At 51.5% G+C, this 24,304-nt stretch overlaps 3 protein-coding genes across 3 annotated transcripts; all 3 read right to left on the bottom strand.

Moving 5' to 3' along the window:
• Window positions 1–10,635: 10,635 nt before the first annotated feature.
• CDEST_15476 (uncharacterized protein) lies at window positions 10,636–11,037 on the bottom strand. The gene is made up of 2 exons (XM_062931632.1): window positions 11,011–11,037; window positions 10,636–10,964 (listed from the first exon to the last, which is right to left on the bottom strand). Exon 2 carries the CDS (start codon window positions 10,901–10,903, stop codon window positions 10,721–10,723), a length of 183 nt encoding a protein of 60 aa, XP_062787683.1. The 5' UTR covers window positions 10,904–10,964; window positions 11,011–11,037; the 3' UTR covers window positions 10,636–10,720.
• Window positions 11,038–17,071: 6,034 nt separating this feature from the next.
• On the bottom strand, window positions 17,072–18,139 carry CDEST_15477 (uncharacterized protein; the record flags this gene model as incomplete). Its single annotated transcript, XM_062931633.1, has 1 exon — window positions 17,072–18,139. One exon carries the CDS (start codon window positions 18,137–18,139, stop codon window positions 17,321–17,323), a length of 819 nt encoding a protein of 272 aa, XP_062787684.1. The 3' UTR covers window positions 17,072–17,320.
• Window positions 18,140–23,369: 5,230 nt separating this feature from the next.
• Window positions 23,370–24,281, bottom strand: CDEST_15478 (uncharacterized protein; the record flags this gene model as incomplete). Its single annotated transcript, XM_062931634.1, has 1 exon — window positions 23,370–24,281. The coding sequence occupies one exon, from the start codon at window positions 24,279–24,281 to the stop codon at window positions 23,370–23,372; it is 912 nt and encodes a 303-aa protein (XP_062787685.1).
• Between the last annotated feature and the right edge of the window lie 23 nt (window positions 24,282–24,304).

The raw sequence follows: 24,304 nt of genomic DNA on the forward strand, positions 1-24,304 counted from the left end.
CGTACGCCCTCTAGTGCTGTGGTTGGTGTCTTTGCGTCCCAGGAGCCTTGGCTGCTTGGCCGTGAGTTTGATGATGATGATGATGATGATGATGATATATTTAACGTCCAAAATGATAAGGGACGTGCCGGGCAATACCGACATGGTCTATCCTAATCTAAACTATTCTACAGGTCACCGTCTTCACCTAACGTTCCTGTTCATCGTTCAATGACTCGGGCAGATTTCCGAGAAGAAATTGGTCGCCTCCATCCATTCGCATAGAACGGAGGCTCCCTGTGCAGAGCCTAGCAGAAAATCAATGCTTGCTTTCGCCATACGTTGGCGGAGATGGTGTGGCGTGGCCTTCCGGCCACGCTTGCAGAAGTAAAAGTGTACTGGGCTTTTGCGTCTTCCGCAGCTGCAGTTGAGCAGTGCGTCCTGATGAGCAAATCTTTCGTGATATGCTGCGAAGTCTCCATGGTGGGATCTTGCTGCATACAGCCTTCCCAGCAGATGCCGAGGAAGGCAAAGCTCGGGGGGCTTGGGATGAGGGCTTATCCCAAGGTCGGCATACTGCCGAGGGCAGATTGACGGCCATCTCCTAGCGAAAGCTTGGAAAGCGACTGCTTTGGCCTGTCGTTTCAAGTGCGCCAGTGTGGGCTGTGGCTGTGATTCTGGGGTTTGTTTGCAGGCCTCCTTGGCAAGAGCGTCTGCTTCCTCGTTTCCTGCTATTCCCGTGTGTCCAGGGCACCACCATATGTATACCTTGCCGGGGATCGTCCAGCTTGTCCGCTCTCTCTGTGTCCAAGAGAAGGAGAGCCTACTAAAGGACCTAAACCTAGCCTGGCTGCTTCCAGCGCTCTGGGTATAGAGTCTAGCTGCGACTGCGAGGTTATCGAGGCAGATATGGACATTATCCGCAATGCGGGCCGTGGGAGACCTTATGGCTTCCGACAAAGCCCGATGTACGGCCTGTGCCTCTGCGTCAAAGACCTCCGTCTGGTGACCGAGCGGCTCTGATCCTCGGAAGATCTGCCGTGTGGCCTGGTACCCAACCCAGCCTGCTCCGGCGGCGGTTCTGCTACCGTCCACCATTTGGGAACCGTCAGTATAGACAACGATGTCCCGCTTTGAGAATGTTCCCAATCTGTCTGTAAAGGCGATGGCCAGTTCTTCTTTGGTCTTCCTAGGTTCATAGCCGACCATGCTCAGGGCTGTGTGCCAGTCAGCTAAGCGCTCCCAAGGTGGTAGTTCTAGCGGGTCGATGTATTCAGCATTGCTATTGGTAAGGTTTGCCATTCGTCGTAGTCTTGAGTCTGGTCCTGGCTTGTCTCTGAGTCTCGTCCGGAGGGGGTGTCGTTCGTCAAGGCGATGAATCCTTACGGAGGCTTTGTGGCGCTTCGCGTCTAGCATCACCTCTGCCGGGGGCAGCGCAGCTTCACGCTGTAGGATCGGTACAGGAGTCGTTCTATACACAGGAATTGCAGCTCGAATAGCCTTGGCTTGCGTAATGTCAAGTTGGTTGAGTAGACCGTTGACTCCGTTCGAGGTGGTGTGCCCGTTCTTGATCCGATTCCTGCCCGGCCACCATGCCTCTGATGCATAGTACTGGATGGGTAGTACGCAGGAGGCAATAGCGCGGCAAAGCAGGTGCGCCGGCGCGCCCCAGACGGTGTTCCCTAGCCCTCGCAGTCCGTCGACTACTCGGCATGCTCTGGCACAGAGGTCTCTCACATGGTTCTTGAACGTGAGTCTTCTGTCGAAGTGGACGCCAAGCCATCGCAGGGAGGCCCTTTGGCCAACGGCCTGAACTGTGTACTGTCTCCCGTCCAGCAACCTGACGGTGATTGGCGGGTTTCCATCTTTGCGTCTCTTGGTGAAGTGGACGAGTTCGGACTTATCGAGGTCGAAGGTAATTCCCTCCGACGCGCCCCATTCTAGGGCTTCTTCCCATTCTTTGACTAGCAGGCCACAGTTGTCCTCTAGTGAAGTCGAGCTCGCCAGGATAGCAATGTCGTCGGCATAGCCAAATCGAGACCGCCTCCTTCCTGGACGAGCAGTGCCCAGCTTGAAGAGGGGTTCGATGTAGAGCATGAAGAGGATGGGGGACACGGGCGAGCCCTGTGGTAGCCCACACTCGAGGTCGAAGACGTCTCCCATCTCGCCGTCTAGCCTTATTCTTGCTCTTCTCCCGAGGACGAAGCTTGAGGCCCACTGCACGAGGTTCTCCGGCCATCCTTGGAGTCGGAGGCGTCGGATCAGCCTTCCTGGCAGCACAGCGTTGAAGGCCCCTTTTATGTCAAGTGTGAGCATGGAGGTGACAAGACCTCTTTGCCAGGCGCACTCGATGTCGTGAATGGCAGCGGCGGTGAGGTCGCTACACGAGCGGAGGGGGAGGGCCCCGAACTGTTGGTCGTGCAGTACCCGGTGCTTGACTGTGATCCAGGCGAGCCTTCTCGCGACAAGTCTCTCCAAGCCTTTTCCGAGCACAGACAAGAGCGCGATTGGCCTATAAGAGTGCGGAAGCGCCTTGTCTCTCTTGCCCGGCTTAGACAGGATCACTAGGATGGCCTCCTTGAAACAGGTGGGGTGCCAGCCCTCGCGTACGCATCCGCTATAGAGCGAGAAGACGATGTCCTCGATGACCGGCCACGCTGTCTTGAGAGCGGCCGTAGTGATGCCGTCAGACCCAGGGGTAGTGCTTCCCGCAGAGAGAACCGAAGTCCGTACCTCCTCTTTTGTGACCTGCGGGAAAGGGAGTTTGGCCTCCGGGCGAGGTCCTGGGCTCTCTGCTGGTATGTCTGCAGAGATGGCAGCACTTCTGAGGAGAACGCGGGCAAGAAGGTCGCGCTTCTCCTTCGGTTGTGAGATGAGCCTAGTTGGGTTGTTCCCATCTCGGAGTGGCGGGGTCTGGAAGGATCCCGTGGCCTTGTGCCACCCGACCATTTCAAATACGTCTTTGCCTGTGGAGGCTCCGGCGATCTTCCCTCTCCAGTAGGTGTCCTTGGAGCGGCGTAGCTCTCGGAGGAAATCCTGTTTAAGAGCTTCTTCCTCATCTCGCTCCCATTGGCAGTCTATCCCCAGAGCGCGAAGTCTAAGTACAGTTGCTCTCTTGGTCGTATAGGCTTGGTGTTTGCGCGAACAGCTTCCGTTCCAGTATGATCTCCCAGGCCCTCTGCCCAATGTGCGCCTTGTAGAGGCCGTAAGCGCTTCTACAAGGCAGTCTGTGAGCTGCTGCGCTACAAGGTCCAACGCCTGTGGTTCTCTTGCGTTGCTTGCCGTATGGCGCATAGGTTGTACGTTTCGCTTAAGCATATCAAGGAAGAGCTTCTCATCCATCGTGTCGAGCCGGAACCTCCCCGGAGTTGGGTCAGGTGAATCGGTTAAGGCCAAGGGGACCCGGGTAAGCAGACTTTCGTGGTCCGACGTTGTGTGTAGGGACGTTTCTATGCTGGCGGACGCTCCGTAGAGGTTGCTGGACGCCCAGCATAGATCTAGTGTGTTGCCGTCCTTGTGTGTGGCTTCGCCTATCGGCGACAGCAGGACAAGGCTGGCGGCTTCTGCCCATTCTACCAACTTATCAGCGTCAGAGGAGCTTGTAGCCCCGGGCTGCCAGGTCCAATGGTGTAGGTTGAAATCACCCGCGATCAGTACCCGTTCCTCAGGTTTGGGTTGCCAGGCTGCTATGATGTCCCTGACAGCCTGGCCGGGTCGCAGCGAGCCACAAGGGGCGTTGTACACGTTGATGACTGTGAGGACTTCCCGCGTTCCCGACAGGAGCCGTAGGAAGAGCAGGTCTGTGGATGGATCGGGTAGAGGCCGTATTTGTACGCCCCGTAGCCCCGTCCCTCTGCGGAGGTAAGTGAGCACCCTGGGCCTGTCTTCGGCCCAGTTGTCCGCCGGCGTAAAAGTCTCAAAACCTGGATGGTATCTTGTGAGTCTCCTCTCTTCCGAGCGGACAGAGGGCTCTTGTACTAGGAGTACGTCGACATGGGCTGCGTGCGCCAGATTCAGTGCTGTTTCGTGTGCAGATGGTCGTCTGGCCACGTTCGCTTGCATGATTTGCAGCGTTTTAGAGGGCTGCCTTCTCCTGCTGAGTCTCATTTGCCGGCGTACAGTCCATCGCTTGTCCTTCTTCACGGGATTGTCGATGCGACTGCTGGGTCGCAATCCTCCACGATCTCTCTCCCTCAGCCCGGATGGCCCGTAGCTGTGCCTTGTTTCTCCTCTGGACTACGCCCTTCACCACTTTGGGTTTGGCAGGGCAAGTCGCGTCAAAGGCGGCATGGGGCCCGTTACACGATGGGCATTTATATGGGCAGTCACAGCCATCGTGACTCTCGGTGCCGCCGCAAGGTGCCCGGTGCTGATCGGTTGTGTGGGAAGGAGAGCTGCACTTGAGGCATCTCTTCCTTCTGGTACACGTTCGTTCGTTATGAAAGCCGCCGCAGCGGTGGCACTGGAGGGAACGCTTCTCCTTCGGAAACTGCAGGTTCACAAAGACGCTGGCCCCCATCAGACGGAGGCGTCTTGGTAGTTGTCTCACGGCTTCCGCCGTAAACCAGGCCGTCACCGTGCCTAGCTTTTCGACTTCGTCTTTCCTGGAAAAGTAAGCTTTTTCCGGCTTGAGTTTCGTCGTGAACTGGATCTCTTCGAGCAGCTCCTCGGACGAGATTTCCAGCTCAGTGTTCGTTAGCAGGCAATGCCTGGTGTAAGGGACGTTTGCGATATAGGCCCGGATCCAGGTATCGCGCTGCTCGACCGCCTGCGCCTGGAGAAGGGCAGCAATCTGTTCTCTGTTATCTAGCAGGGATTTGGCCCCATCCGCTGACGATGGTAGGAGTGCTAATCCTGTCTTGACGTGGTCGATCCCCTTCAGGGCTCCTCGAACCTGAGGACTGAGCTTTTCTCGAACGAAGGCATATATGTCGTAGGCTTTCTCGTTGCGAAGCGGGCTTTCAGGTGGCAGACGCGCAAAAACACGCAGGTCTTTCAAGGCCGCCCGCTTTGCAGCTTGCTTTGCGGCTTGTTTTGCTGGCATTGGTTTATCCCGTTTTCCGGTCAGTGGCTGGCTCGCCACCGCCGCGTATGTGCGGACTGGTACTGGCTGGTTCTGAGCTGTGTGTAGGGAATGCCCTTGGGGGCTTTGGGCGGTCTCCCTGGGTTCTGCGCCGATAGCATGCATGGACCTTGCTAGACCACGTTGATGCTGGGCTGAACGCTGTTTCTCCTCCTGAAGCTCTCTCTCCAAGGATTCGATCTTCTTCAAACAGTCTTTCAGGAACTGTTCCCTTTCGGCGTCCCGTCGTAGGAGATCCTGGACGAGGTTTGAGAGCTTGTTGATCTCGTCTTTAAGCTCCGCATTGTCTTGGTAGCTGACTTGCTCAACCACTCTGACCTTTGCGGTCGGTTTCCGGACACGTCCAGACCGTCGAGATGTACTGGCGTCCCCGTGAACCGTGATCGATGGCCCTGCGTCTAGAGAGACGGCCATGATGGTGAAATTCAGCTCGCGTGGGCTGATGATGAGAAATGATAGTGCGGTGGGCCGGAGCCCTCTATGATCTTAACAGCTACTAACAGTGGATACCTTGTGAAGAGAAAGTTCGCGGCTAAAAATGGCTGTGAGTTTGATGGTGTTGGCGTCTTTGGCTTGAAATCCAAGCGAGAAAGAACCACTTCAGGGTTAAAAGGTACAATACCTGCCTGTCTAAAACCAGCTCGTACGTTGTTTTCGCCCATTGAGGCAAAGAATGCTGCTTTAAGGGCAGGAAAGAAGTCATCCTTAGTAATATGCGAAATCTGCATCCGCATCATCTTCTCGATTTCCTTGCCGTACGAGTACTTTAACGGGCTAAAGCACCCAACATCAAGAGGCTGGAGCTCGTGCGATGAATGGGGAGGCATGCATAAAGCAATAATGCTTTGTTCCTTGCAGTATTCGTCGAAGTCGGTTGATTTATGGCTGTTGTGACCATCAAGGATCAAGAGGCGATGAGAGCCCTTCGTACGAGTCCTTGTGCACTGATTAAAGTGCTTTAGCCAATCTAGGCCAATATCATTTGTTGTCCATCCATTTTCGCTTGGATGGATACGCCATGTGGCTGGGAATTGGCCGTTGGTGTACCAGGAGAGGAGGTGATATTTGCCCTTCACGATGACGTACGGAGGCATCGCCCAGCCATCTGCACACACACCCTGAATGACAGAAACCCATTCTCGATTGCCAGGCTGCTTCGTACGAGGCCTTCCCTTACGGTCAGACGTTGTAAAAACCTTTGCGTGCGACAGCATTCCCATCAGGAACCCAGTCTCATCAAAATTGTAGATATCATCATCAAGTATTCCGTACTTCGCAATTGTGTTTCGCACGAGTGCAAACCAGCCTTGTATAATCGTAGGATCCTCAGCTAAGGCCCTCTGATAGTCGATTCGACGTTGAAATCGCATTTTCAATTGGGGGATGCGTCGTACGAAGTTCTCTGCCCATCGGGGTCCCGTACGCGTCCCGTCGCGCGCGTTTAGGAGTTGGTCGGCCATTTCTTGTACGTCTTCTTGTCGCGGAGGGAACCCTCGATCGATTAGGTCAATAACTCGTTCAAGAATCACCTCCTCTTCAGTTATAGTCATCTTCATTGAATTTGGTCGTCTTTCGGGTCGTGCGACGCGTCCGGCGCGTCGATGTTGAAGTGTTGTTCGAGGGACCTCATAGGTTAGGGCAGCCTTTCGTACAGACATTTTTGGGTCTTTTTCGATAGCTTGGAGGGCAAGGGTGATGCGACATTCAATTGAGGAGGATTGCATATTCGTACGTGGAGGAAAGCTGGTGTAAAGGTAAAAGAGGTAGAGAGGTAGGAAAAGTGGCTCGCTCGCTATGTTGGCTCGCTCGCTATGCAGGTACGTTATTTATTATAACTAACGTGATTGATAAGCTCGGCGATCAGACAAGCTCGGCGATCACCCAACCGCAACCACAGCACATTTCCAACTAATAAGCAACACCCAGGAAATCAATTGAATTCAAACTAATGGAGATCCTCTTCCTCAGATATTTCTTCGACAAATTGACATGTTCGCGCATTATGACCGGTGTTCCCACAGACGCCACACCGCCGTTGGCCCGTCTCAGTCCTCGGTCGGCGACCACTAATCCGGCGCGTTTCCTCCTCAATCTGAGCTGTCGCCTCTCTCTGTGATTGAAGGTCCTCTGCCTCAGCTATAGTAAGACTTCCTCCTTGTTTGAGACGGGTTTTCTTAGCCCTCCTGCGTCGGCTAAGCAGGTTATTCTCCTCTCGAAGGATCTGGACCTCCGACCTTAATAAGGCAATCTGGTGCATAAATCCTCGCGCTCCCTTTGATAAATGCTCTACAGCTTCAATAATTGAAGTTGGGGAGCTATTCTGATGGCGGGATATCCTCCTTTTAATGAGTTCAGACTGAGAAGATGCTTCTGTTGGGTTGTTTGGCGTCTGAGAAGTCCACGCAGGGGGTGTTGTTGGGAGGGACCCTGGAGGTGTTGGAGTGTGTAACTTGACATCAAGCTTTGAAAGCACACTTTCTGCGCTTAGAGGGACAAGCCCTGCTCCTCTGAATCCTCCCTGAATGTTATTTTCCGTGATAGCTTGCGTGAAAGCCTTACGAAACGCAGGGAAGAAGTCTTCTTTCGCAATATGCGTATTACCCCGGCGTATCTTATCCTCAATTTGTCGACCGTATGCCGTCTTTAGTGGCCCAAAACACCCAACGTCCAAGGGCTGAAGCAAGTGAGACGAATGAGCCGGCATGCAGAGTGTGACGATCTTGTTTTTCTTGCAATATATCTCAAAGTCGGCGGCGTGGTGACTTTCGTGCCCATCGACGATAAGGAGGCGATAACTACCACTTGCACGCAGTTTTGAATGCCGATCAAAGTGCCGTAGCCAATCTAGGCCTCTTTCGTTTGTTGTCCACCCATTTTCAGACGTTGCAATGACCCAGTCGCGTGGGAGACCGGTTTCAGTATACCAGGTGGAGAGGTGATATTGGCCTGCAACTATGATGTACGGCGGAACGCTGTAGCCTGACGAACTAATGGCCTGAATGACTGTAACCCATTCACGATTGCCAGGCTGCATCATTCTCGTATTTGACCGCCTTTCAGCACTAGTGACGACCATTCCGGATGCAATCTGGCCCATCATAAAACCAGTCTCGTCAAAGTTGTAGATGTCGGAGTCCACGATGCCGTATTTCGCGATTGTGTTCGCCACAAGGCGAAACCACGCGTTTATCGCGCCCGCATCTTCGCATTGGGCCCTCTTATAGTCGTACTTACGAAAAAAGCGCGTCCGAAGCTGTGGTTGTCGCTTGACGAAGTTTGAAGCCCAGCGCTTCCCAACTGGGTGTGCGTCGCGGTCGGCAAGCAGTCGATTAGCCATATCTTCCACACCACTGAGGCGAGGAGGAAACGATCGGGAATCCAGGTCTAGAATGTACTCAACTAGCTTCTCCTCTTCAAGCGCAGTCAAATTTCGTAAGCTAGGCAATACGTCGCGTCGTGACAGCTTTCCCTTAATTCGGTCGCGTAACGTTGAGTAGGGTACTGAGTAGATCCGGCATGCGGCTCTTATACTAAGATTTTTAGTTTGTTTGATTGCCTGGATAGCTAAGTTCAATTGAGCTTCTTAATTCATAAGGGACATTGCTGAGTATGGTGTGATGTGTATGTAAAGGTGAAAGATTAGTTTGTCCGGTCGGGTGATCGCCGAGCTTGTCTGATCGCCGAGCTTATCAACCACGTTAATTGATTAGGGAAAATAGTATTAAAGTATCTGAGAAAGTTCTACCTCAAGCTATGAATTTGTGTCCTTAGAAGTACCTTTACTAAGAAGCTTTCCCTAACTGCAGGGAACGGAAAAACAACAGGTACACAGTACAACGCCTTTTGTTGATTGGATTTGAAATGGAAATCTTTATACTGGAACTAATCTAAGTATAACTAAGTGAAAGCCAACCCTTGAAAGGTTCCAGTGCTCGGCGGGTAATGACGCCGAAACAAGTTAGCCCAGACATCTGCAAGCCCCTGCTAGCTTCCGTCACGCTGTAGAGATAGAGTTTCTTACTCGGACTAGGATAATTAATCCGGAGCTGACAAGCACATCTGCCACTGGAAATTTTACAGAGTAGTGAAACTCTTTACTATGATGCCTTGGTGTGTATTTTGATAGCTCAATGTTACGAGCTAGTCAGGGCAACTAACTGTGGCACAAAGCAAGAGCTTCGGTAATGATGCACCTGCACCATTACCCCCTGTTCTGCACTATATAGTTACGCCGGCCAGCACCCAACTGGTTGGGCCGTAACACTCAATTAGTTGAGTGTCACACATTAGCAACCCATCTCATCACAATGCGCTCTAACACTCTCTTCCCTTTCCTCCTGTTAATTGCTGTCCACATTTGTCAATCAATGCCGTTGTACAACAAGATCAGATCCTTCTCGTCCACCATGTCAAGCGTCGATGTCAGACGTGCGCGGGCCACAAGGCTCCCGCCTGGGTCTTGTGGCCCGTGCTTGCGAAACCTCACTTCTGATGCACTTCGCAGAGGCTAGACCGATCAAGAGAACGCAGCGCACCGCGATCCAAGATCAAATAGCAGACACAGGTGAGGTTAGTGGACAGAGTGCAAGTAGCTGCGCTGGCGTGGCAGTTACTCTGCGCCTCTGAACTGCGACTCTGATCTGCGAGACATGGTCGGCTGCGGGTTGGAGACGAATCAATCGAGCCTGGAGGCATCGCACGGTCGGTGGGAGCAAATTCAGGTCCCAAACCAAGATCGTCCTGTTCTCGGCCCTTGTCAAAAGGGCTTCAGTGACTGCATAATGTGTTGGTGATCATGGCGACGGTCACTTATACTGGCCGCTCTGTTTGATTTGTGCGAGTAGCAATGGGGCTTCCATGCTGGACACACCACCCACGTCGACCGTTAGACTGAGTCCGTGACAGAATCCTTGCATGCTTATATGCGAGTCATGGACATAACCCATTCAGAATGGCCTGACTGCACTAAAACAGGCCAGCCTGTCATTTCCACCTGGCCCTAGCTCTGCACAACTCATTAGGATAGCATCAGGCCCAAAAGCCTGTGGTGATCCCATCCACTCTTTAGTACGAATAAGACACTCTTTTCTACTCACTCACATATGCATATTCCGCTGGCCACTCTGACAAACCGTCAGTCCGCTTGAGCCGAACCAATGGGGCGCCTTTCGCACGCCGCGCAAGCACCACCGGCTTGAATCCGCTTCACCCGCCTTTCGACCTTTCCGGCCGTTATTGATCTGTTATACGACGGCGGGTACCATCGAACATGGGTCCATTGTTGGGCATTACTTGGTGACGCCAAGGCTTACATCCTGATAGAGCCTGGGATACCATCGCTTAAGTGAAACTCACCGCATACAGTCATTACTCGCCAAAATGCACAACCGGGCCTGGATTGCCCTACAAGGGATAGATGCCACTATTTTATAGATCCACTGCAGGTCCAGCAGATCACTCTAAGCAATACAACCACACTTAAATCCCCATTTTGTTATGCCGCTGCTGATCATAACTAGCCCTACATTTGATGGATGGATTTGATTGATTGAACTTGATAAAATATTTGCTTTGGCGGCTGTGACACAGTGTCACGGCCCTACTTGCTCATCTGATCAGGAATCGGGTAGCAATCTGATCTTCGGGAAAAGCTTTTGTTTAATTACAACCAAAAGTCCCAGGATTGTCACAGCACTCTCTTTTGTCAATATAACCAGCACAACATGTGGCAATCTTGATATTGCTGCAAGCCCCAACATTGATGGGTACTGGATCAGGACTAGCCGCGACGAAGTTTGAGGCTAAGACCGTCACAAAGACCCAAAATTGGCGTTTCTGCATTTTGAGTGGCGTTATCCGCTCGGAGTGAAGAACGTATGACGGAGATTGTAGGAGTTAAGACCTAGAAGGTAAGCAACTGAAACCAGCAGTGACAAAACATAACGTACCAGTGGATTAAAAACAGATGAGAAGAGATAATTGCAGATGATAAATATGATCAGGTACAAGCAGGGTATTTAAAGATAGAACATCACAGAGTAAAGACACAGATTGCTCCGGGCTAAAGCTATACTGAAAAGGTGTACGTGTTCAAAGTCAATATCGGTGAGAACTTAAACTTTATGATAGAGTTTCTTTACAAATTTATTCTTAAGTATGTTTCAAATGATGCTTAAGCAAGGCTTGTATTACACTGGCACTGGAAATCGTGTCGTCGCTGTACTCAAAGTAATGGTAGATGTCGGAACACTGGCTGTCCGGCCACCGGCCGGATGACTCGCGTGCACGGAAGGCTACATATCGGCCTCTAACGGCCGTGGCAGCAATATTCCTTTTCCTTCCCCTCGTTAAGCAATACCATCAGTAGACCAATATAACGAGTCTTCGTTGCTTCACACCGCCGTATATACGAATACCTGGTGTCCTACCTTACCATCCTAGAAGGGGTGACCCGCCCACAACAAATAGGGGCTCTACTTGGCAGGTCAGCGGTTGACCTAACCACATGTCTCGCCCACGACATCGAAATGGCTCTCGACAAAGGGCTCACAGCGACATTGGTAACGATGGACGTCCAAGGGGCTTTTGACTCTGTCCTCCGGAACCGTCTGATTGTCTGGCTACGCCAACAAGGCTGGCCTCACAGCCTGATCAGACTGATATTCCACTTTCCTTCGAACAGAAGTGCCAGAGTCAGGCTGGAGGACGCAACAACAGAGGACTTCCCGCTGGCTTGCGGGCTGCCCCAGGGCTCCCCACCGTCTCCTATTCTTTTCCTGCTTTACATCGCAGACATCTTAGCAGAAGACCCGAAGCTTCGGTTCGGGTACGCAGACGACATCGGCCTTCTGGCCATGGGCCCCTCACTTGAGAGTAATGCTGCGAGCCTCGGCCGAGAGATCACACGTATCCTCGACTGGGGAACGGAGAACAAGGTCGCTTTTGACCCAAAGAAGTCCGAGGCTATCCACTTCACAAGGAAACATAATCAGCAAAGAGATCTGCCAGAGATCAAGGCGAGACACCTTAGAATCGTAGCATCAACGAAGCCCATCCGTTGGCTAGGGGTCTGGTTCGACAAGAGGCTTTCTTTCCGACACCATGTTGAAACAAAGCTGGCTGCGGCGACGAAGGCGGCCCAACATCTTAGACACCTGACAAACATAAAAGGCGGGCTCCCGGCCGCTGCTGTACGCAAGGCTGTGATCTCCTGCGTCCTGCCAATCGCCCTGTACGGGGCCGAGACCTGGTATGGAGGCATGACCAAGCCAGCCCTTGGCAGAGCCATCGATACCGGCCGCAATGTTTCTCTCCCGATAGATGAAGTCAGTACAGGCCAGAAGGGTCTTGCAATCAAGCTCGAAAGGGTCATCACAACGGCAGCAAGGGCTATCCTGCCGGCCTGGAAAACAACTCCAACACGCAGCCTCCTTAGGGATGCTGGACTGCCACCAAGCAAGGTGGCTCTGGAAGGAGTCCGCCACCGCTTCGCAGCACGTCTAAAGAAGGTTGATCTACAACACCCTCTTGTCGCGAGGCTCTCCCAACGAGGGCGGCAGCAGACGAAGCTCCAACGGACTGCAGACCTTGCACCAAAATGCCCGAGACCAGCACTCATCCAACCGCAGTACCTCCCAGGCTCACAAGACCTGATAGTCCTGCAGACTAAGAAAGAAGCAGCCAAAGCCTTCCAGGCCTGGCTAAAGACCGTACCAGACAGCCACATGGTTGTCTTTTCAGATGGCTCCAAAGCGACAAACGGAGCCACAGGATATGGGTTTGTTATCTACCGCAGCAACAGGCGCGTGGCCCAGGGCTGCGGCCGACTCGGTCTAGCAGAGGTGTTCGACGCTGAGGCTGAAGGGGCGAGGATAGGACTCCGGCGGGCCCTCTTAACCTCCCAAGGCCAGCCGATACACATCTGCATCGACAACACCAGTGTCATCCAAGGAATACGGGGCGAGGCACCAGACTCCTCGCAAGCAGCGGTGCTCGAGATCCAAGCTGCTGCTAGGATATACGACATCCACACCCACTGGGCGCCAGGGCACCAGGGGATTAAGGGCAACGAAGAGGCGGACCGGCTAGCCAAGGAGGGCGCAGCGCTGCCGGTCCCGCTAGGCCAACTGGCTACGCTCTCCGGGATCAAACGGCTTGGTAGAGAGAGATTGCGAAACCAGTACAGACAGTGGTGGGGTAAAGAGGCGACCGAACGGTACACCCAGCTTGGACTGAGGCTACACTTCTCCTGCCCTCCCGAACTCGCCCTACCACGGAGCACCCTTCACCATCTTTTAGCGGCCCGGTCGGGTCACGGGGACTTTGAACATTATCACCGACGCTTTAACCACACCGGAGCCTTGCTAACCTGCTCCTGCGGGGAGGCAAAGGAGGTAGATCACCTGGTCTACTGCCCAGCGACCCTGGCGAGGAGGCAGCAGTGGCCCACCCTCTACCCAACTGGTCCGCTCGACCCCATAGGACCTATGGGATCCCTTGAACGATACTTCAAGGGACTAATGACTGACCCAAAAGGCTTTGAGGCCTTCCTCCGCGTGACACACTTCTTCCGGAAGATCTGCCCACGCTACTAGGGAACGGGCTTCGGCACGGGATCTAGACAGCCTACTGAACCCTCATAGGGAATAGACGGGAAGCAATGAATCTGGGGAACCAGCGGGAACCAGGGACAGATAGAAGGCATAGTAGCCATCAGGCAGGATTTGGAGGACGAAAGGAAGGGCGATGTATGAAGTACATAGTCCTAGCCCACGGCTCTCCACGCCACATACCCCTCGGGAGGTCTGCGACAAGGATTCCTCCCTTGCCGCCATGGCGTTAAATACAACAACAACAACAACTAGGCAAGCTTCACAACATCGTGAAGTTCATCAGATCTCACCCCAACGTACTCAACGCTTCAAGAAGATCTCACGAGAAGAGGCTGGCCACCACTCTGAAGATTTCCTATTATCCCAGGAGACACCACGGGAAGTTGAGCTTATCCTAGACAACGCAACAAGGTGGAATTCTACCTATCTCATGATCGAACGAGCAATTCGTCTTCAGGATGAAGTTGATGCTTTTTGTGGCTCTCAGAATAACCCTGATCCTATCCCTAATGACGACATACTGTCCACAGATGATTGGAGACAGTTGGCAGAGATCATGACTATTCTACGGCCTATATGGAAGATGACGCTAAGAACACAGGGCTTTGGTCAAGATGGTACCCATGGTCGTCTGTGGGAGGTAATCGCTGCAATGGTGTATCTCCTGAGCCACTTCGAAGGCTGGAAGACGTTTTATAACGATCCTAGCCAAAATGCTGAAGTTGAAGCATCACAAACATCATCGATTGCCTTCTCCCAACCAGGCTCACAACCACCTACCCATGGCCGAGGTCGCCGTACCCGTCAGGTCCGCCTCCCTTCACCTCAACCATTACAAAAAAGTCGGTATACTGAGGCTGCCTTGCCTTTCCACGCTTGTCAAGAGTACATATCCACAATCTCTGGTTTTCAGAATATGGGCCCTGACTGTCGTCAGTTGATGCGAGTCGCTATCAACAATGGCTGGAAGAAGCTTGACGAGTACTATAGTCTGACTGCGGAATCTCCTTTATACGCCTCTACCCTTCTTCTCCACCCTGCCTTCAACTTGAAATACCTCAAGAGGAATTGGAGATTCTGATCGGCAAGTCCTTTGGGTGTCAGACACAGTGGTGGCTCTCGCAGCGTACTTCAGCCGACGGCATCCATCAGAGGAGAGGGCGATGAGGCTATTCCCAGCCCAGACTCGTGAACCACCACAGGAACCAGACAGCCTTGAAGAATGGGTACATGCTGAAGCAACCATGGTTGAGGACAGCGATAACGAGGAGTCTGATGAGCTGGAGAGATATCTACAGCTTCAGAGGCAGCCTGGTTGTGAGCCTATTGAGTGGTGGTTTGAGCATCAGAGTCAGTTTCCTCGCCTTAGTCAGATGGCTCTTGATCTTCTGGCCATACCCTCACAGTCAGCAGACTGCGAGAGAGCATTCAGCGCATCGAAGCTCACCCTCACTTCGCAGAGGCAGACTATGGATCCAGCTCTCCTCGAGAAGATTCAGTGCTTGAGACAGTGGCTAAAGGGGGGGGCAGTCAGCCTTGGTGACAGTTGCGGATAGGCTCACCAGTCAAATGAGTCAAATAAACACAATGTTTACCAATCAATCAAATGCAGGTGGCCAATGAACCAAACAAATCAAATACGAGACCATATTTGCTTTGATTGCTTTGACGGCAGCGCTGGTGCCACAAGCCAACATCATGTTACAAGCAGGTCAGAGCTACCAACTGTGGCACAAAGCAAAAAGCAAAAGCTTCGGTAGTGATGCACCTGCATCGTTATCCCCTGTTCTTCACTATAGAGTTACACCGGCCAGCATCCAACTGGTTAGGCCGTAACACATCAATTGGTCAAGTGAGAATGAGCAGCACCACATACTCCCTATTAGGTGCTAACTTGCAGCATCTTTGCTAAGACTTGGATGTCTATTCTAATATCAACTCAAATGAAGATACAACTCCGCACGGAGGTAACTCAAGGACCCCCCTCATTTGAACCACCCCCGCATTTGAACCACATCACTCACCACATCAATCCCACCCATGCCACTATTCCTATCAGTTATTCTTCCACCCTACCACCTACCCAGACGCAGATTTCTGGCTCGCTAGGTAAATCAGACCTGCTGGACTCATCTGTGTCATTCGCTACCTGTTAGCAGAAACACCATTGTCGAATATCTGACAGTAACAGGCTGGTAGTCGAAGTCCGTTAGTAGTGCCTCCGTAGAACAGCAGAAAGGGTTTCATTGTATCCAGTAATTAAACTATTCAGGGAATCATTTCAATTGCACCGGTTGAACCTCGGTATGGGACTATCAGACCGACCTAGACCGACTGGCAGCGCACCCAGACAGACCAAGACCGACCGACTGGGAGCCTTGACCAACCCAAACCGACAAACCGAAGGGGCCGGTCTAGGTCGGTCGCTTTATTAGCCATACTGGTCACGCGGGTCGTCGCAGTAGAGCAAAATTATGTCCAACTACTGTCTTTACTTGTGGGACCCGGGCGGGGGTGGAAGACTCGGCATATGTCTAGTGCCGACACCTTATCGAACGCTTTCCTAATCGAGGCAAAACCCGCAGTTTACGGCGACTGGCAAATAAACAAGACCGACTCTAAGATGTTCATACAGTAAATAGATACGCTTAGGGACATGTGGGCATGGGGGTTGGACAGGGAACATGGAGGAGGATAACTAGCGGGATGACCTCCCAAGCAATCATTGACTGTGCAATTAGAGTGTGACGCGTCTGCGAATACGGAAAGTCGCAGGCGACAATTTCCACATTCGACGTCGAAATTAGGTTTATTGGCAGGTTTCCTAGGAAATGCCCGTTCTTGGTTGGGGCCTGGACAGACTTTGCACGGCCCACCATCCAATGTCAGCTAATGCATGTCACCTAAAAACCCACACCGACACACCTCTGAATCCGAAATATTAATGGACCATGTGCATTCCCTTGTCATGCCCCACTTATTTGCATTCACAATTCATTACTGTTACGTACTATCAATGAGATTGCAGCTGACCGGGCGTTATCAGCTTCGGCAGCCGCAAAGAAGCCAGATGACGGTTAGTCAGGGTGGCCAGCGGAATATGCATATATGAGTGAGCAGAAAAGAGTGTCTTATTCGTACTAAAGAGTGGATGGTATCACCACGGGCTTGTGGGCCTAATGCTATCCTAATAACTGTTCCAGAGCTAGGGCCAGGTGGAAATGACAGGCTGGCCTGTTTAAGTACAGTCAGACCATCCTGGATGGGTTATGTCCATGACTCGCATAGAAGCATGCAAGAATTCTGTCATCTTCCAACTTAGCCAAACTACTACTACCATCTATAAGGCCGGTGATTTCTCTGATTTCTTGAGCGCCCGGAACTACTCCAGTGCGCCAAAGTCTTAATTACTGCTCCCCAGCGACCCACAAGTTTCATGCTTTCTCATGCCAACATGGAAACGCGTTATATCGTCATCTGTAAATGCCAAACTCTTTCCGATATCCACCTGGCCAACAGCTAGAAAACAGAGCAGCCCTATAGAAGGACCAATAACCCTTTGCAACTTGCGGCCAAGCTGAAGTTGATTACGACGCTTGTTCCGATTATAGTCGTTGGTTTTGCATTGTTCCAGGATCTTGTGCAACTACGCAGAATCCACTCTCTGCCTGCCTGCGTCCTTCATGGTACGGTCAACTAGCTGAGACATTTTCAAAAGAGCATAGTAGTACCTTAATTTTGCGCGACCAACTAGACGCTCGCACTTTTCCGCGAATTGACTGATCCGGGATAGCGATCCGTAATCACTCTGGCTCGCATGGCGTCGCTCTTTATCTTGCAGTTGCAGCGGATCAAGTGGATTGTTGGACCTCACTGCCTCGACGAAGTCCTTCACTGTTTCCTGGCTTGTGGCCGTCTTCAGGATGTCGTTCGATCTGATTTTTCCGGCAACGGAAGTTCTGGGCTTTTTGCGCTGCGTGTTTACTGGCCCGAAGGATTTTAGGAGAGTCCTTTTGCTTCCACTCTGCTGTCGACCCGACCGCCTTAGACTATTGTCGTCACCGGTGTCCCTGTTCGAAGATCTTTCGGCAGGAGAGGATCGAGACTCCACTTTTTCGCTACGAAACAAAGGCTCTTGTACCCGCGCAGATGTAGAATATGCGCCTTGGGCTTGGGTGTGCTGTGTGTCCTCCAGGGCAGTGAATCCATGATTGGTTCCAGGGAGACCCTGATTCTCAACGAAAATGGCTTGCTTGATGCACTCTGCAGCCTGGTCCAAGAGTGCTTTTGAAGACGGTTTAAGAGCTGCGAAGCGCTGAAGCTTGTTGTAGATCACGGATAGTTGGTGGTACATTGAGTCTGGCTCCTGTTTGTGGCTCTGGAAGTGCGACGATAGATCTTTCGAAAATGACGGGCAGATAGAGCAGCTCTTGTAACCGTGCTCCTGGATCTGGTGCGAGCGCATCTGGCTTTCGGGAATCACTTGGTCGCAGTGCTAACGCGGCTTAGTATTGTGTGCTTGTTCCTCTTGGTTGGCCCTTCGATCTTCGTCAGGGAAAACATCGTCGCAAAAATGGCATTGAAGCCACCCGTGCAATTCGATGGCGTGGCGTTTGAAGCCACCCTTAGTCACAGTATACTGGCACGCCGGACACAATTCGGTCTGGTCGTGGGCTGTCTGGAAAGGATGAAGTAATCCTGCCGGAGACAAGGCTTTGTTGCACAGAGGGCAGCATAGTAGTTCATGCCTATCTCGTACATGATCCTGAAGGGTTTCCTGCGTGACACGTTCGTCACAGACTTCACAAACTGGGTGGTGCTCTCGATGTTCTCGGAGAACTTGTAAGTTGGGGCTCGTCAGGCTACACACATCACACAAAATCCATTCGTGATGAGCAATCAGATGGGTTTGAAGACCTTCCGACTGGATACTGATTTTACATTCCGGGCAGATTTCTAGGGCGTGTCAATTGACGACGTGGTCCATGTAAAATCATCTTCCATGGGGGCAGGATTTGCAGGTTCGGATATCGTAAACACGAGCCAGGGGCGCGTCTAATAAGTAGTCTCCGGTGAATGAGTCCGTGCAAAGTGAATAGTCATCGAACCCATCATCAGTTTGAACATGGTTCGAGAGCTCGGCAGCTGTTTCCCAGGCGAGACAGAGGTAACAAGGCGTCAGCCCATGATCTTCCTGTAGGTGATCGAGAAAAACATCATTGAATGTGACAGTTGCCGTCACAGTCTTTTCAGCCACGGTTTGTTACTGCATGACTTCCTGACAAGGCCAATATATGCTCATGTCTAGGTCTCTCTCTGGCTACTGGAGATTCATGTAGGCTTCGTGAGGGCTTGGGTTGCATTGGTTGCAGTTGTGCGAATCGAAGCTTTCTGCCGCGTAGAGTGAGTACGTCTTAAGAACCGTCGTGGCGAATGCAGTAGCGATGGCGTTGTTGACTTTCGGCCAATCTCCAATAGTCCGAGGACATGGGACAAGCATTGAAAGGTTGCAGTCGTCGGGCTTCACCTTCTTTGGGGGCCGCGAGTCGGTGATGGTGGGAATTTCCTTCAGTTGGTGCTTGATGGGTCTAGCTCTCGTGGCCATGTTCGTCCGTTTGAACCCATTGTTTTCGGCGTGCGTTGACAGCGAGAATGCAATGTTTCCCTCTCGAAGCGGGCAGAAGTCTGTGCGGTGCATTTGGGAGCCTTGACGTTGGCTGGCGATGGATTTAAGGTGAAGTTTTGTGTTCCGGATGCCAGCACGTTTTTTCGGCTATTGCGCCAAGTGACCAGCTCGGGGACACTGATAAGGCAGGTAATATGGATGGCTACCTACCCGGGGCCGTAGGCCAAGCCAGCGAAAAGTTTGCTGTTTGAGATTAGCGGCAGATGATGAATATTAACGAGGGGTGTATAGGCTTCGCTGTGGCGGCCGACCACGGTGTACCGCAATCACGTCTTAGATTGGCCACTTTAAGAATGGCTGGGCTTAGGCAAAGCCAAAGTAATGTTGTCAATGGATGAAGAACTTAAGAGGTGCTGTGAGGGTTACGTGGTTTGATTGACATGCTACTTACTTATGGTGTCGGTTGTTGGCGCCAGGCGTCACTCTATGGTCCTCGTGTGATCGTTGGGCGAGGAGGACCTGGAGAAGGAGAAGAAGCGCGCACGGATGGGGAACCGCGCGAATCGCCGTATTGCAAATGCACCTCTCAGACACACAGATTCCGTCGACATTCACCCTCTCGATATATCCAGGGCTTCGTTTTGTCGGATCTGTTTCGTAACGTTTCAGCCGTTTCTGCCATTTTCGCGACTACTCTGTGGTTCCGAACATAGCTGCAGTTATCGAGTCATGGAATGTGCTGTAGATGCACAGCTCCATTGAATCAGAGGCAGAGGCAGTCAGAGGCGGCGGCAGTCAGAGGCGGCTGTTCACGTAAGACCTTTCTCAGTGGGTACCCCACGAGCACCTTTCGCCAAGGTTTCGAAATTCTCCGGCTACTTTCAAAATATATTGTCGGTTACAACTAGGATGGCAAGGCGTAACGTCAACAACCCCTTATTCGTCCACCCCCCTTATTCGTCACCCCCCTTATCCGTCACCCCGCATCATAAGCATCACAACATAACTATTAATCGCTGAAATTAACACAACTAATTATCAGCTACTACAATACAGCTGCCAACACTTCCACTAGGGCTTCTACTACCGCCGGTTTCATCTAGACCATCGCTGACTTCGCCAGCCTCAATTTGAGCCCTGTGGATGTCTTTGATCCTTGCAAACTTAGTGTTGGGGTCTATCTTAACTGCCTTACGTTTCCTCTTCCTTATGCTGTCCATCTGGGACTCCATCATGCTGATCTTCAGCTGGGCAGCTCCCAGCTGATAATCCTTATCATAAAAGGCCTTTTGGACCTTTCTGAATAACAGCCGTTGGGTGCTGTTGTTGCTATTGCTGCTGTTATCCAACTTGCTGTATAAGTCCAGGTGATCCTTGAGCTCAGCTGGCTTCCTTGGTGTATTCCACGTGACTATAGTCGTATGAGAGTCCCAGTCATCAGCAGACCTACTCTGAGGCTGCTGATTTAGTGCTGAAGGGCTGTTGTCAGGCACCAAAGGATTCCTAAGGGGATAACTGGCAGAGACAGGCCATAACCCTGTCCGCTTCCACCCACTAGTGATATTCTGCCCTGTCAGAGCTGCCAGACGTGCCTTTCCATAGCAGCCAAGGAAGTTTCTCTTGCCCACAACAGTTGAATCGTTCCAGAGGTCCAAGTACCCTAGTTGCTTCCTATAGGCAGCCTTCAGAGGCCCAAAGACTGACTGATCAAGAGGCTGGAGGACGTGTGAGGTGTGAGGTGGCAGAAAAAGTAGGTAGATGTTGTTTTGATAGCATAGCCACATGAAGTCTGTTGAAACGTGGCTGCTGTGGCCATCCAGGATCATCAGCCTTGCCTCCGCCTTGCCCCCTGCCCCTGTCAATGGAATAAACACCTCCTTCAGCCACGTGACTGCTGTCTCGTCTGTTGTCCAGCCATTCTCAGTTGCTGTGAAGGTCCAGGTGGTATAAGGGCCAAGATCAAGAGGAAACCACTGCTGTTGGACTGATTTACCCTTGAATATAACAAGGGGCGGCAGAGCATGCCCATCAGCAGAGATACACTCGATCATAGAGGTCCAGGCTCGCGATCCAGGCTGTTTCCGCTGGACTGCCTTCACTTCAGCACATCCAAGGACTAGGCCGTTAGATCCCTTGCCCTCAAGGATTCCAGTCTCGTCGATATTATATCGATTACGTGGCTTTATAGCCCTGACTTCTGGTATGGCGAGATGCTGAAACCATGGTCTGATGATATCAGCAGTTGCTCCATTAACACGGTTGGAATCGATAGATCGGCTTCTTTTAACCTTGATAGATGGGTTCCTTTTGATAAAGGCCTGGATCCAGTTCTTTCCAATAGGCTGGCTATCGCCACTGATCTGAAGGATCCTTTCTGCAAAGTCCTTCAGCTGGCGATGGGTTGGTGGAAGGCGTAGGGCATGCTGGATTCGCACCCATTCACTTAGATGATGCTCTTGATCAGTCGATAATCGCTGGCGATAGTTATTGCCTATAGATCTGGTTTGGCAGCCTCGCATGCGATACTCCAGTGTTGATCGAGGAATCCCCCATTCAATTGCAGCCCTCCTGACAGACTTGCCATCAGTAACAGCAATAAGGGCCTGTTGGATCTGATTTTCGGTATATTGACTCATAATGATAAGAGTAGTCTGTAGTGAAAGATTGATGTTGTTTGAGTAATAATTGCAATTGTTATAATAGTTTGAAATGAGGGGGTAGAAATCATGATCATAGGATTACGCGTCGTGCGGGGTGACGAATAAGGGGGGTGGACGAATAAGGGGTTGTTGACGTTACTGCACCATCGAGGGCCGAAGACGTGCGCGGCAGTATGGGCTGTGTCAAACAGCCAAAACCGTGGACTGATAGTAGAATTGCCACAATTGGCGCAGCCCTCATGCAGGCGCGCAAAGCTTGGTGCAGTGTTGGGCGTTCTGACTTTACAGTGCCTCCTAGTTTAAAGCGCGCGCATGTAGGCACGATTGGTCTTTTCAAGTACAGCTTTTACAAAACCCGGGCGTCGGCATCAATAGTAATCAATCGATTGTTTCTCTGGACCGCTTTCCGTGCTAGGGCGCTATCACGATCAATTCACATGCGTCTTCGTCAATGACACGAAGCCTAAACTGATGAGGGGCAGTCTCAAGTAGTTCTTTCTTAGCAATAACAGTTAGTACGCTCTCTACTTGTATCTGTTGATGATCGCCATGTGTTCACGAAGTATCTATGCCCTTTCATCTTGTTCATCTTTGTCAAAAGACTTGACGGCCAGGTAGTCCTGATCTGGCAAGCCTTCTCACGACTAATTGTTCTTTGGAAGTTCTCAAAGCATTCAATTTGAATAAAATCCCGTTTCACTGTTATCATGTAAAACAGAGGACAAAGTCAACAACTGTCATATAGAATCCCTCACTTTTGACTCTATCACAGACCCGGCAGCCGCTATAGGATTATTATACCGGACCAGGCATATGTTGAGATCCATGTTGCAGAAGAAAAGGCTCAAAAACACGTTCCCTTGACTACAGGAGGTTGATACAGAAATGGGGGAAGCATTTGGTAGGTCTATGTAACCCGGTACGAGAATTGAACGCGAAGTCCCCCGGGATATCCTTCAGCCTCGACGAACTCCACTAGCAATCACTTGGTCCGTAGCGTAAGCCACGCATTTTGATTTCAAAAAGCCAGTCATTCTTTGCACCCTACATCATTATTGGCTTAGAGTTACCCTGCACAATGCGCAAGTGGTATTCCAATCTAGTAGGATAAGCGCTGCCTTGATGGACGGCGGATTCTATTCCATGCGCTATAGAGTCCAACCAGTAGTACGGCACCAAGTCACGGTGTTTCAGACAGCCGCCAAATCAGCTTGGGAAATACCGCTGCTGTGTCCACATCGCTTCGTATGGCAATAAACATATTTTGGTGGGGAGATTTTAACGCCTCGCCAAGCAATATTGACCGCTTCAGCAAGGTTCGGGCCCATGTTGACGACTTGATGATATGCGCCAGGCATCGTCACGATAAGCTCACCCGGCTTACAGAAGACAATGTTAAAGCGTACGTTCTAATTCTCGAGCGTTGTTGTTGTGAATAAAGTATTCTGATGACGCACGAACTGGGAACACCAGGCAGTTGTCTCCGGACGAAGCGTCTGGGCTTCGGGGTTGCTCACACGTTGTCTCATACACTCCTTGACACGTTTCTCGAATAGCTTCATGTTGGTCGGTTCTGGGTCGAGAACCAGCCATGCCTTGGGGGCTCCCCAGCGAAGCAAATTTACTGATGGTACGAAAAGATCTTCAAGATGCATACCGCTGCAAGTCAAGGCATCTTTCGCGTAATAGAGATAAGAAGTGGTAATTCCGGGCTTGGGGTTGCGCCCAAAAGCCGTTTCGAGCTGGGGACCGCATGTAAGTACTGGTCCATGCAAACTTTTGGTACAAACCCAGTCGCCCACATAATAGTGAGTTTGATGAGAAGCACCCAGACTGTCGTCAACAGCCCTCAAGTCGGATGAGAATACATCGCTTTCCGCCGTCATGGGCGTCTCTGCAGAAAGATGAACGGTCATTTCTCCCTCGACAACGTCAATGGCATCGTAGAGGATGACAAAGTTTCCGTCATCCTTTTGTAGCGTGGACTTTCTCATGGCGTATTCGTTGACTTCTCTTTTGGATTTGTTGCCGCCTGAAGAAAGAAATTTGATTTGCCGGCCGATATGTGGCTTGTAATCGGTCACTATAATTTTGGCAAATCCTTTGGCGATGACATCCGAATGCTCGCAAATACTACGTAGCGTCTCGCTGGTGTTATCGCCTAAATCATGAATGGTGCATTCGAAGCTCTGGTTCGGTGATTTGTTGACATTTGTATCGCGGTGACCAGATTTTCTACAGTTGGAGGAAACGGGAGACCGAGTTTCTTGGTGTCCCGGCTCCGTATCATTTGTTTGGCATGTTCTGCTGTTTCCATTCATTTCAGTGGTTTCAAACTTGTGTT

Source organism: Colletotrichum destructivum, chromosome 12 (assembly GCF_034447905.1).
Source record: "Colletotrichum destructivum chromosome 12, complete sequence".
NCBI classification, from domain to species: Eukaryota; Fungi; Ascomycota; class Sordariomycetes; order Glomerellales; family Glomerellaceae; genus Colletotrichum; species Colletotrichum destructivum.

Excerpts from the sequence above, each read along its gene's own strand:
- CDEST_15476 (XM_062931632.1), bottom strand. The coding sequence starts at position 10,903 with ATGCAGAAACGCCAATTTTGGGTCTTTGTGACGGTCTTAGCCTCAAAC.